This window comes from Balaenoptera musculus, chromosome 13 (genome assembly GCF_009873245.2).
Source record: "Balaenoptera musculus isolate JJ_BM4_2016_0621 chromosome 13, mBalMus1.pri.v3, whole genome shotgun sequence".
Classification (NCBI taxonomy): Eukaryota; Metazoa; Chordata; class Mammalia; order Artiodactyla; family Balaenopteridae; genus Balaenoptera; species Balaenoptera musculus.
The window spans coordinates 70,627,923-70,641,763 of NC_045797.1; the positions used below are offsets into that span (position 1 = coordinate 70,627,923).

Genomic DNA, 13,841 nt, shown 5'->3' on the forward strand with positions numbered 1-13,841 from the left:
GGAAGAAAGAACAGGCTTGCAGAGAAAGATGGTGAGTTGAGTGTTGTCATGCTTGGATTGAGATGCCTGAGGGATCCTGGGAGTGAAGGCAGGCTCTGTAGATTTTGGATGCTGGGGTGCTCTTTCTGGCTTGAGTTAGGTACCTTTGGTTAAAACACAGGAGGAAGATTTTGGGAGGAAGATAGCAGAGTTATGTTGAGTTAGAGGTGCCTGTGGGACACCAGGGAACCAGACCATGGCATGAGTTCTTGTCCTCCAGATACTTCCTTCCAGCTACCTTGGATTCATGCTAGCAAAGGGCAGACCAGTCCTGAGATCCAACAAATGACCAGTAGAACTTACACACACACACACACACACACACACACACACACACACAGCCTCTCTCTGTCTCTCTCTCTCTCAGCTGACTTGGTGCAGTGCGCTGCTTTCTAATGATGGGATGCTCCATGAGCTTGCGCACATGATGGAAATTCCTATAGCAATCCTCAAATTCCTGCGCTGATCTGGCTTAGACCTACATGGTTTTTTATTCCTTTTAACATCAAACTATTAAAATATTTCAACTTCTTTTAATAAGCAGACATTTAAAACAATCAGTGCTGTAGTAAAAGGTCTTACCTTTTCCTGGATCTTATTAGGAAACCTCCAGTGTACTCCCCACCAATCCAGTCTTGTCTTTGCAACCAAAGGGATTTTTCTGAAATGCAGATCTGAGTATGTTACTCTCCTGGATAAAAATCTCCAGTGGGCTCTTCCTTTCTGCAGTGCTGTCCAAGAGCATGGATATGTTTTGTGCTAACTGGTATGGTAGCCATTAGCTATATGTGGGTATTGAACACTTGAAATGTGACTGGGGCAACACAGTGAATTTTTAGTTTTATTTAATTTGAATTAATTTGAATTTAAACAGCCACATGTGGCTAGTGGCAGTGCAGTTCTGCAGGATAAAGCCCACATTCTTCATTTCTGAGCTGACCCTTGCTAGCCTCTCCAGCCGTGCCTATTCCACTCTTTCTACTTGGCATCTACACTCAGAATTACTTAATCACTCACAGTTCCCCAAGTAGGTTTCTGCATATGCTGCTTCCGCCTTGGTGCTTCCCATCCTTTTTCCTGTTATTCCCCTCTCCTTGTCATCTAATTCCGCCTTCTTAACTTAGCTTCAACCCCTCCAGGAAGCCTTCTCTGAATCCTAAAACTAGATTAAGTGTTCGTCTTCTGTGATCTGTAACATCTTGTACATATCACACTGTTGTAATTACCTATTTGTTCCATGCCTTTCTAGACTCTTAGCTCCCTGAGGGCAAGGACTCACCAGGCTTTCTCCAGAAACCTATTCCTTTTCTCCAAATCTTGCTGCTGCTTGCCTCTTATTAGCACTTCTTCTGCTAGGAAAGGGATTTTCTTCTTCAGTTATTTCAAGCACGTAGCATCTTATAATATTGCCTGCTTGTTTCATTGAGGGCTGAGAAATAAAGGACATGAGTTATACTGGACTATCAGGTTCTAATGCAGTAGCACCTGGCTCACTCCAGCTGTCCCCTCTTGGTTAGCTGTAACTTCCCTCTTTAACACTGAGAAGCCTGACTCCCATCAGTCACCATCTGTTTACTTAGTCAGTTCTAGTAGCGTGTATAGCAGTTTCAGAATCGTTGATTTATTTTTTACGCAGATTATTGAGGTATTAGTCATATATTATGCAGCTCATCCATTTAAAGTGTACGATTTAGTGGTTTTTAGTGTATTCACAGAGTTGTGCAGCCATTACCACAACCGATTTTAGAACATCTTCATCACCCCTCCGAATTGATTTGTTGCTAAAAAATCTCCACAGTGTGGAGGCTCAACTGTAGAGGACAAGAGTGGAAGAAGAGAGACCAGTCAAGAGGCTCTTGGAGTAGACCAAGTGGCACTGGGTGAGAAATTCCAGATGAGAAATTATGGCAGCAGTGGAGGTGGTGAGAGTGGCTGGTTTGGGGATCTGTTTTGTTTATTTATTTGTTTGTTTATTTATTTTTGGCTGCGTTGGGTCTTCGTTGCTGCGGGCAGGCTTTCTATAGTTGCGGTGAGCAGGGGCTACTATTCATTGCAGTACGTGGGCTTCTCACTGCGGCGGCTTCTCTTGTTGCGGAGCATAGGCTCTAGGCACACGGGCTTCAGTGCTTGTGGCACGCAGGCTCTAGAGCACAGACTCAGTAGTTGTGGTGCACAGGCTTAGTTGCTCTGCAGCATGTGAGATCTTCCCGGACCAGGGCTTGAACCTGTGTACCCTGCATTGGCAGGCAGATTCTCAACCACTGCGCCACCAGGGAAGTCCCTGGGGATCTACTTTGAAAGTAGAGCCAGCAGGACTTGTTAAGAGATTAGATGTGGAGCATGAGGAAAAGAGAGAAATTAAGACGACGACTCAGCTTTTGGCTTGATGACTGGGTAAATGGGGATGCTTTTTATTTAAACTGGCCAGTCTGGGGGAGTGGCAGGTGAGGAAGTAGGGTAAGGAGAATCAAGAGTTCTATTTTGAACATGTTGGGTTTGAGATGCCTGTTAGGCACGCAAGGGGAGATGTTGAACAGGCATCAAATACATGATTCTAGAGCTCCAGGGAGAGGTCAGGGCTGGAATATAAAGTTGTGAGGATTACAGCAATACCTTTTATGGAAGATTGTTCTGAGAACAAACAAAAGAAGACCTATAAAAGTATCTGATGGGTCACAGGTACTTTGTTGATAATGACTACTATGCTATCTTATTTAATCCTCCCAACACTCTCTAAAGTAAATTTCATGAGGCAGATTTTATATTATTATTATTTTACAGATGAGAGGACTAAGACATAGAGAGGTTAATGTTCAAGCTCACACAGCTAATAAGTATCAGAGTTTGGATTAAACCCAAGACTGCCTGACTCCAAAGCCCGTGCTCTGAGTTGCTATGCTCTGCTGCCTCCTACTTAGTAAATAATTCCGCTACCAGGGCTGCACACTGCCTCTCGCATGCTTGTACTGCCTCTGACCTTGTCCCACTGCTGCTTACCCTTCATTCCGACCTCCCCCGCCTCAGATCCCTTCCCCTTGCTGCCCGTCCCCACAGGTGTGCTCTTAACCTTGGCCAAATGCACCCTCTCTTGCTACCACTGGAGATTATCACCTAGGCTCCAAAGCCCCCATCATCTTGGAGAGCAGTTCTCACACTGCAGTGTGCACCTGGAGCACTGGCAGCTCATTTCAAATGCAGATTCCCAGGCCTCGTTCCCAGATAATTTGATTCAGTAAAGCTTGAGAGTTCTGAAGGAAGAAGTCTGGGAAAACACACTTTTAGAAATGCTGCCTTTGGGACTTCCCTGGTGGCACAGTGGTTGAGAATCCGCCTGCCAATGCAGAGGGGACACGGGTTCGAGCCCTGGTCTGGGAATATCCCACATACCATGGAGCAACTAAGCCCGTGAGCCACAACTACTGAGCCCGCGAGCCACAGCTACTGAAGCCCGCGCACCTAGAGCCCATGCTCTGCAACAAGAGAAGCCACCGCAATGCGAAGCCCGCACACTGCAACGAAGAGTAGCCCCCGCTCGCCGCAACTAGAGAAAGCCCGCGCACAGCAATGAAGACCCAACGCAGCCAACAATAAAATAATAATAAATAAATCTATTTAAAAAAAAAGAAGAAGAAATGCTGCCTTTGATCCTACCAGTCCCATCAGGACCCTCTGGCCCCAACTGTGCTCATTTTTAACCATTGGTTTAGAGTTGGGCGATACCTTGTGAGGGAAAGAACGCTCTTTAGGGTACCCGGGGAGAAACGTATTCATTTCATTGTCACTCCTCTTTTTAAGTCTGGTTCACTCTACTCATCCTTGCTTTTGCTGACCTCCCTAATTGGGTAGAATTCTACTATTATGTCCTCTCATAGGAGAACAGTGTCCTCATTGTAACCCTCATTACATTTGCAATTTTACTTGTTTTGTGATCATCTCTTTTCTTCTTGACTGTTAGCATCAAGAGAGCAGCAACCACGTCTGGGTTTTGCTTGCTGTGGTGTCCTCATCTCCTGGCACAGTGCTGATGCCTAGTAGGTGCTCCAAACATTGACTCAAATGTCCCATTTCCATCAGAAGTGCTATTCAAACTGTTGTATACTCAGGCATGAAAATCACCTACTTTTATGGATTGAATTGATGTTTAACAGCTTAGAAATAGAACAATTATTATTTTTATTATTTTATTATTTTATGGGGTTCCAAACTATTCCAAACTTTTGACTCTGCTTTAGAAAAGCAGATTTCTAAAGCAAAATCTATTTGTAAGTTGGGGGTTGTATATGTGTTGCATGTACACATTGCAACACATTTTATGCATATATGCATAATCAAAAAAAAAGAGTTTAAATTCAAAAAGTAAATCTGGGAAAACAGGTACAGTTTTGAATGTGAGTAGAATAATATAACATCCATGCCCCAAACAAAATTGTCAGAAAATTCATGGACATGTAAATTCCTTATTTACCATAGGCAGCTATTGTTAATGCTTCTCATTTTGGCTTCGATCCCTAATTATCTGGCAAACAACACTAGTTCTGAATAGCCGTCTTCGTATAACACTAAAATGGAGTTTAATGGACTGTTGCTTCCGTAGTAAATGTTTCCAGTTTCTCTTCTGCCATTTCCTTTGGAACACACCCTGGTCAGATTTTCACTGCCCATTACTCTGCCAAAACCACTCCTGTCAAGGAGACCAGTGACTTCCACATGCTAAATCCAATGGTGAATTCTCAGGACTTATCTGGCTTGACCTATCAGAGGCATTTGATGTAGATGGTCACTCCCTTCTACTTGAAACACTTTCTGCATTTGCCTCCAGATACTGTATTCTGGTTTTCCTCCTATTCCTTCTCGGCCTCCTTTGCTGGTTTTTCCATACCTCTTTGACCTGTAAATGTTAGCATACCAGAAGGGCCACTTCTCTTTTCTGTCTGTATTCACTCACTGTAGGTGATCTCATCCATACTCACGGCTTTCAATAACATCTGCATACAGGTAACTCCCAAACTTATTTTTCTGGCCCAGACCTTTTCCCTAGCTTTTCCCTTTTCCCTCACATATCTTCCTCCTAATCAGTATCTTCTTTGGATATTTAATACATATTTCATAATTAGCACATTTTAAACTGAGTTCTGTATCTTCTCCCACCAAATGTACTTCTTCCGTAGTGTTCCCCATCTCAGTGAATGGCAATCCCATTCTCCTAGTTGCTTGGTCAGAACCCTTGATTCTTCTCCCATCTAAACTGTCAGATTATTAGATCAAATCTATCCAAAAACACTGTCAAAATCTATCCAAGATCTTGCTATTTATTATCACTTCTACTGCTACTCCTATTTCCTGGCAACTCTTGTCTTTCATCTGGAATGTCCAGTAGCCTTCAAATTGCGTGCTTCTTCCCTTGCTCTCTGGCACTTTATCTTTCCTAGAGCAAACAATCCTATTAAAATATATCATACCTCACTTATGCTCAAAACCTTCCAGTAACTTCTAATATCACAGTAAAAGCTAAAGCCTTTGTAATGGTATGCAGGGTTATATAGCCTACTTCTCAGTCTATCTGCCATGAAGACGCAGTTTTGTTTTGTTTCAATTTCTAGTTTGAAGTGGACTGATACTTTACAAAAGTATGATAAAAATAAGTTACTACAGAGAGAACTTCCACCCTGGTCATGGTGAACTAACTGGTATCAGAGTAGCTCTCCCACTATAAACTACTAGAAAACTGGTCTGAATATAAGAAACAACTGTTTTCAGGAATTAGTAAGTAGCATGGGAGTGATGCCTGAGAGAAGGGAAACAAATGAGAGAGCCCTATGATTGCCCAGGTTTTCTGCTAGAACACATTTGCCAAACTATAGTGCAGAATACAAGCAGAGCAAGGCAGTCTTGATGAGAGTAAGAAGGTAGAGATTGGAGTTTGAGGAGGCTGGAATTTGCTGAGCAAAACACCAGAGAGGAGGAAGTGTGCAGAGAAAGAGCTCAATAAATCTGAAGACAGATCTCTTGAGTCTTTGGCTGAAAACTAAGCTGTATTTGCATAGAATGAGATTTCACAAGACCAGCAAAGAACAACTACCTGGGAAAGAACAACTCCTGGAGATTTGAAAGTGGAACAACTACCTGAGCTCACACAGTTGTTTGAGTTCCAACCAACCAGAGTAGAGAGATATCACTGAACACTTGAGGCATTCAGTAAAGACCCCAGAAAGACCACATCTTAGGAGCAGGGTGAAATTGGCCCTAAATAAATGTTACTCTAGATCTGCACTAATGAAGCTTAAACACAGGCCTCACAAGGATCAAGCTGTTCACAAGGAAATTAAGTTACTGCCAGATTCTTTAGAGGAAGACAACAAAATCCAGACATTCAGCAACATAATACTCAGAATTTGCACCATCCAGTGAAAAATTAGAAGACATAGGAAGAAGCAGGAAAGTATGACCTGTAACCAGGAGAGAATTAGTCAATATAAACAGAGCCAGAAATAACAGACGTGATACAGCTAGCAGACACAGACTTTAAAGCAGCCATGATAAATATCAAAAATATAAAAGAAAATATCAACATAATGTGGAGAAAATGTGAGAAATAAAAAAGAACCAAGTTTGAATGTTATTGGAACTTTCTGCACATATAGTCTACTTCCATCAAAACTTTTAAAATAAAAAAAAGAGAACTTATAGAGTTGAAAAGGATTATACCTGAAATGAAAAATTCAATGGATAGACTGAACAGTAGATTAGAAATTGCAGAATAAAAGTTCACTGAACTTAGAGACATAGCCATACAATCTATCCAAAATGAAGCACAGAGAGAAAAATGGTTGAAAAACAAACAGAGCCTCAGTGACCTCTGGGACAATGTCAAACAGTCTAACAGAGGGGGAAGAGAAGAATTATTCAAGGGAATAATTTTTTCCAAATTTCCAAATAAATTTTTACATATTTGATGAAAACTATAAACCCACAGATACAAGATGCTCAACACACTATAAATAAGCAGGATAAACACAGAGAAAAACATACCAAGACACATCACAATCAAATCACAAAAAAATCACAATGATAAAGAGAAAATACTAAAAGCCGCTAGAGAAAAAAAGACATGTTACATACAGGGGAACAAGGATAAAATTTTCCAATGAGTTCTCAATAAAAATAATGCAAGCTAGAAGATGGAATGGCATCTGAAAGTGGTGAGCGAACTTAGTTTTATTCTCTCTAAAATATAAAGATTTCCTAGCTTTCTCCACTGAAAAGACCTAGAAGCGGTGACAACCCAAGAACAATAAGCACTCTAGTACCCTGATTGTGGCCTCTGAGTGCTCTTTCTCAGTAAAGGGAACCTGGGATCCTTGGAAGAATGGTTGATTCCAAGTGTGGAGCAGCATATACAAGGTGAGATTGGGGCATCTTATTGTACAAACAAGGAAGCTGATAAGCTTTAATGGATATGTCAGAAGAACACCAGAGCCTGCTTCCAGGGGTTCCCACTGGCCAAAGTTAGGACAGTTTGAACACCAAAAAGATGATTGCAATGAATTGAAGCACATCAGATACATAAAAATCTATGAGTTCATAATTGTACAACAACAACAAAAAAACTCCTAAGGCACTAACTTGTTTTTCTGTTGTTGTTGTTAAATAATAAGAAATATCAACCATTTGGTTTACCTTTCTGAATGAGCAGTATTTCACAATAAACAAATAGAAGAAATTAATAAATGCACAAAAGATGATAAAATCGGAAAGTCAACATTTTGCAACCCCTCATGAAATAATGTATTTAGGCAAGAACCATTAGTAAATGCTAAAATTATTAGGTGAAAAGTTGATGGAGGATTTTGTAATGGAGAGATGTAACCAATAACATCTGGGGGCTTCCCTGGTGGTGCAGTGGTTGAGAGTCTGCCTGCTAATGCAGGGGACATGGGTTCGAGCCCTGGTCTGGGAAGATCCCACATGCCACAGAGCAGCTAGGCCCGTGAGCCACAATTGCTGAGCCTGCGTGTCTGGAGCCTGTGCTCCGCAACAAGAGAGGCTGCAACAGTGAAGAGGCCCGCGCACCGCGATGAAGAGCGGCCCCCGCTTGCCACAACTAGAGAAAGCCCTCGTACAGAAATGAAGATCCAACACAACCATAAATAAATAAATCAAAAAAAAAAAAAAGATTCACTTCACCTCCTGTGGGCTGCTCTAGATTCTCTATGTAATCTTAAAAAAAAAAAAAAAAAATCTGAATCCACTGATCAGTATTTACATTCCATTCCATTATGTGCCTCCTGTTTGATTTATAAGTACATCATATTACATATGATGGATTCTAGCCTCTTCTCAATAACAAAACAAAAGCAAAAACTTCAGTCAACATCTAGATCTGACCCCACAGGGGCTAGAGAAACGAATTAAATGACGCCTCCAAAATGTAGGATATGCTACAAGGTAACCTGTTTTATTCACAAGTAGATGACATGGAAGAAACAGGGAAAAGGAAGAACTGTTATAGATTAAAAACAGAAACATACAATCTAACACAAACATAAAAGAAACATATCAACCAAACGCAAAGTGTGGACCTTGTTTGGATCTTGACTTTAACTGTAAAAGGATATTTTTTTTAAGATTTGCGGAAATTTTCAGATGGACTAAGATATTAAAGAATTTTTGTGATTTTTTTTTTAGGTGTGACAATGGTGTTCAGGTTGTATAAATTCTTTCTGTATCTGATAGATGTACAGGCTCAAGTATTCCCAGGTGAAATAATAAATTGTCTGGGATTACTCTAGCCACCCCCTCCTGCACAAAAAGTTGGGAGAAGGAAGAATAAATTAAACAATTTGACAATGTTCATTTTTGTTGAACTTTGGTGATGGGTACATGGAGGGTAGTCATTAGATTACTCTTTCTATTTTTGCGCATATTTTAATACTTCTATAGTAGAAAGTTAAAAAAAAAAAGATCATGTGCTTAAGGACCTTCCATATATCTATAAGAGAGAGCCTCACTCAGATTATATGCAACATTGTCTTACAATTAAATACTCTCCTAACAAGTTTGGTTTAAGAACCAGTTTTATGGGAGAAAATAGAATGATGCTAAAGGCAGTGTCCTTATAGAAATAAAAAGGTTTGACTGGTATTATGAGGTAACACTGAAAACTCTTACATGCCGACAAAAGCTATAGAAGCATTAAGGGGCCACTTAGTGATTAAATGGAACCACTCTCCCTCAGTTTTCCTGCCAGAGGGCATTTCCTAAAAGGTGCAACCATCGCAGAGCCCAGAACTGGTGGGCAAGGCTCTTTGGTGGCTCCTCCTTGGTTTCTCCTTCTCAAGGGCTGTAGTGTCAGTCCGCCAAAGCTGTTTTCTAAGGGATTGCTTTGTTTAAAGGATTTGTGTGATGTATTCCCTATGGTCTAACACCATATTCCATTATGCATTGTGGTTTTTTATTGTTATCCTTATCATGATTTTCTTTTCTATTTTTCTTTGACGTTTGCCCATTTTAATGCATGTTCATTTCTTGCTTTGTGTTTGTGTCCCGCTTGCTGTCTTTGCCTCCGTTGTTCCTAGGTTACAGTATAGCCAGGATATACCCAGTCCCTTGGCTGATGAGCATGCGCTGATAGCCTCCTTTGTGGCCCGTCTGCAGCACTGTGCACGGTCAGTGGTAGAGCAGCAGCAGGCGGGTGGCCAAGGGCTGATCAAAGGGAGGGAGAGCTCTGTAACCTGGGGTTGCCAGCTGGAAAAAGCTCTGCATGTGGGGTTTTTCTTGAGAAGCTACCAGCTATGTTTGGCAGAGTTTAAATAATTGCTAAAACATTGGCTTCTAATAGAGAAGGAGCCTTGCCAAACCTAGGCACTTACCTAAAGATATAGTCAGAAATTCTTCTTTAAAGTGGAGTTCCCTTCCTTCAGATTACACTTAAAGAGTGTATAAACCTCAGAGAAATGTGCGGTCCCGAAGATGTATATTCACAGAGGTATTTGATGCAACCTCTTACTGTTCATTCTTGCCTAAATAATGAAATCTTTCTGTCGACATTCAAAGTTTAGGATTGGTCAACACACTTTGTCTTATCTGGGGGCTTTGACACCATCACCTTGTTACATCTTTACATGTTGCATCTTCATCTGTTCCCCAAAATCTATCATTGTTGATTATTTAAACCAGTGATTTTCAACAGTGGTACTGGGTTATTGTCACCTGAGAGACTTTTACCAAACTATATATACCTCTGTGTATTATATAATTATATGTATTATAACAGACCCACATACCTCTTTCCCTGGAAACTACTGTTAATATGGGAATATGACTGATCCCTCAGTGGATTATGGTGGAAAAACATTTGATAACCACTATAACCACTAACTATAGCAAAGTTAACCCTTTAAAAGAGTTAATACCAAACAAAGTGCCATTACATTCAGGCAGACCCAAAGCCACCTGCCCAGTCCATGCCCACACCTGCCACCATTCTGCAAGGAGAATGGCAGGTAAAGTTTAAATAATCCCCTTTACATAGCAGCAGAGTCTCTGTGCCAAACAACCTGAGATTCTTATTCTTAGAGAGAAAACTATAATTTTTATAAACTTAAACACATGAGAGAGGCTGGAGCCTTACATTTTGATCTTAGTTTTACCCTTAACATGCTATAGCTTCATGGGAAGCTCTTATTCGCCATGATAACAGAAAAATAAATTAATAATCAACTTTAAAATGTATATCCTTGGGGCTTCCCTGGTGGCGCAGTGGTTAAGAATCCACCTGCCAGTGCAGGGGACACGGGTTTGAGCCCTGGTCCGGGAAGATCCCACATGCCGCAGAGCAACTAAGCCCGTGTGCCACAACTACTGAGCCTGTGCTCTAGAGCTCGCAAGGCACAACTACTGAAGCCTGTGCACCTAGAGCCCGTGCTCTGCAACAAGAGAAGCCACCGCAGTGAGAAGCCCGCACACCGCAACGAAGAGTAGCCGTCACTCGCCGCAACTAGAGAAACCCTGCACGCAGCAACGAAGACCCAACACAGCCAAAAATAAATAAATTAAATTAATTAATTAAAAAATAATAATAATAAAATAAACTATATATCCTTGAAAAGGACTGTTTTAAGTATTATACTTCATAGCATTTCGCATAGTTTTCCCAGTATGACCAAGTGGCGTTATTACTTTTAGGCATTTATCTATCTGTAAAGCCTTAGACTATTGGCTTCTCCTACCTCCCAACTATGTTTAATAGGCTTATTCTGTAGGAGGGATGCCTGGTAATTGTGCATTGTATCACAGAGTGTCTCCTCATCCAGCAGATGATTTCTGAGCACTCTATCCCAGCCCCTTGGTCTCTAGGAAGAGAGTTTTCTTAACCCTGGCAGGACAGCTTATTTATTATCAGTAAGGGCAATTGTCCAAGTTATTAAAAATTTCCATGGTGAATATAACAGCAGAATTTTAGACAGACACTACTACCTGATAGCCCAGGAAGATTTATGCTAAGTTTAACTGAGATCCTCAAGTCTTATGGCTTAGGGATTAGGCTCCCTGAGCAAGAATTGGTGGCCAGGAGCCTTGGAAGAACATGAGGATTGGGTGAGTACTGCATCTCTTCTTGATTTATAGTCTAAGGAACTGAGCTTCATACTTCCTCAAAGAAGTCAGAAATTTCCTGGCTAACTAATTCTGAGATTGAAAATCAGCTCAAGCAAAAGAATAAGGAACCTCTCTAATTTCCCTCATAGTTTTCACTGACCTTAAAACCTCTCATCAACATAAAGTTCTAGTTTCTGGCTTGAAAGCATAGCCAGTTAAAGCAATCATGTCATCCACACTCGGGTTTGAATGACAGATAAAATTGACCTTCCTAGGGAGATGGAATGTGATGGAGAAGGAGGAGCTCTTTTGCACAGAGAAGCCTATTGTGTCCCTTGCCAAAAAACAGAGGTCAGCCACTTCAAGTCCCACTTCTTAAGCTGCCGTTCCCTCCATAATAGTATCCACTTGTATTGTTAAATGTTCATTTTGTTGTTATTTACAAGATAAAGATAGTCCTTTTCTTTCAGACAAACATCTTTAAGGCACAAGTATTATAGTTCAGCCCTGACCTTGGGGTCTTGACCCTAAAGTATTAAAGTCAACTGATGGTAGCATGTTCTTATTACAAGATCATCTTTTGAGAAAATGATTATATATGCTAGAGACTGACGTTTGCACACCTAAAATTATATAGTGTTGGGAAGTGTCATTGCCAGAAGGCAGTGACAGTGGCAGCACATTTTTAAAAAATCCATCCTAGAGGAAAGACCAAGTTAAGCTTAAAGAGTTAGCCACAGAGATAGAAATATAGGATGGTTAAAAAAAAAAAAAATCTAGGAAAAATACAGTTGATTTCATACATGAAAAGTCCAGACAGGTTTCTATTGATTTAACTCCATCCTTCCCAGATTCCCCTCAGTAATTATAACAAGATTTGATGAATATTGAACTCATGTCTTTTTTTCATATTTCATATTTTGTCATACTGTTAAATTCCAGTCAGGGGTTTGTGGAACTCCAAGAACCTAGAGCCAAAGTAGAAGCAAGCCACAACAGCCATCTCTCATCACTTAGTCATCATTATTATTGTTGTCTTAAAACATCTGTCAGACTTAAACAAAGAAGAATTACATAGCCACAGTCCCGATTAATCTAGGAGTGCCCTGATATGAATAAATAGCAGTTGACATCACATGCTAAATTAAAGATGTCAATCATAATCAGCAAGAAGTTCCATGTGAGCAGCACATATACACAGAACTAGCCTCCTGCTCAAGAACCCTTCTTTTATTCAGGTGTGGCACTTTCTGATGTCCCACCTTACTGGATCTCTAAATTTTTAGAATGCTGGAACTCTTGTTAGGAGTAATGGACTAAATTAATTCACTCTAAAATGGGACTCCAGTTGTAGAACAAGCATGGTAAAAGAAGAGAAAGAGGCATTGAAGGGGAACGTTTGACGGCATCTTCCCCAACTTTACCATATTGTAAGCCTGCCCTAGCTTAGGTTCCTCAGTTTTGCTCAGCCAGTGTTAAGGGTACTTTTCCTCAGCCCTCTGTTTTTCATGATGCTTTAGTTTTCTTTCGGGCTTTTTGAATTCAAGACCTATATCTAAAAGTCATGAGGTTTTCTTAAAACAGTTGATAGGAAATCACTCCCTCAGGCTTTATAGATGCCCTGTCTTTTCTCAGCCCTTGCATTCAAAAAGAAGTGTCTCCTCTGAAGGTGTGAGAGCCAACAGGGATATACTGCTGAAGAGAAATGTTATGCGTGGCCTCGTCATTTCTCTAAATCCTCTTTGTCTCAGAAGACCATTAGTATCTATGATTAAGGTCTCCGTTTCTTTTGTTACCATTCTTTTTCACAAGTGTTTCTCCCATCTGTTCTTTCTGAGAGAGAAGCAAGAGTAGGGGATGTTTAATACATACCTGTTGAATTTTTATCTCCTTGGCAGTGTCCTGGACAGTCCTAGCCGACTGGATGAGGAACACCGGCTTATAGCTCGCTATGCTGCCCGGCTGGCTGCAGAGGCAGGAAACATGGTGAGTAAATAGAAGATTCCAGTAGAGTAGCAGAAATTTGCATTACTTTATTTATTTATTTATTTATTGGCTGCATTGGGTCTTCATTGCTACGTGTAGGCTTTCTCTAGTTGTGGCGAGCAGGGGCTACTCTTCGTTGTGGTGCGTAGGCTTCTCATTGCGGCGGCTTCTTTTGTTGTGGAGCACAGGCTCTAGACGCGCAGGCTTCAGTAGTTGTGGTA

The 13,841-nt window shown here is 40.9% G+C and overlaps 1 protein-coding gene across 24 annotated transcripts in view; it reads left to right on the forward strand.

Annotated features, from left to right (window-relative positions):
- The window catches only part of DTNB (dystrobrevin beta), a 279,721-nt gene that overhangs the window by 210,953 nt on the left and 54,927 nt on the right, over positions 1-13,841 (forward strand). For 17 of the 24 annotated variants that reach the window (XR_005022446.1, XR_005022443.1, XR_005022442.1 and 14 more), the window contains 2 exons: positions 9,615-9,704; positions 13,533-13,620. Coding sequence is in view for 16 of the 24 variants with exons in the window: in XM_036873637.1 (XP_036729532.1) it covers positions 9,615-9,704; positions 13,533-13,620 (178 nt within the window). In the remaining 8 variants the exon portion in view is untranslated. Of the gene's footprint in view, positions 1-3,994; positions 4,089-9,614; positions 9,705-13,532; positions 13,621-13,841 lie in introns of those variants that run through there. The other 7 variants (XR_005022445.1, XR_005022448.1, XR_005022447.1 and 4 more) reach the window with 2 other exon arrangements.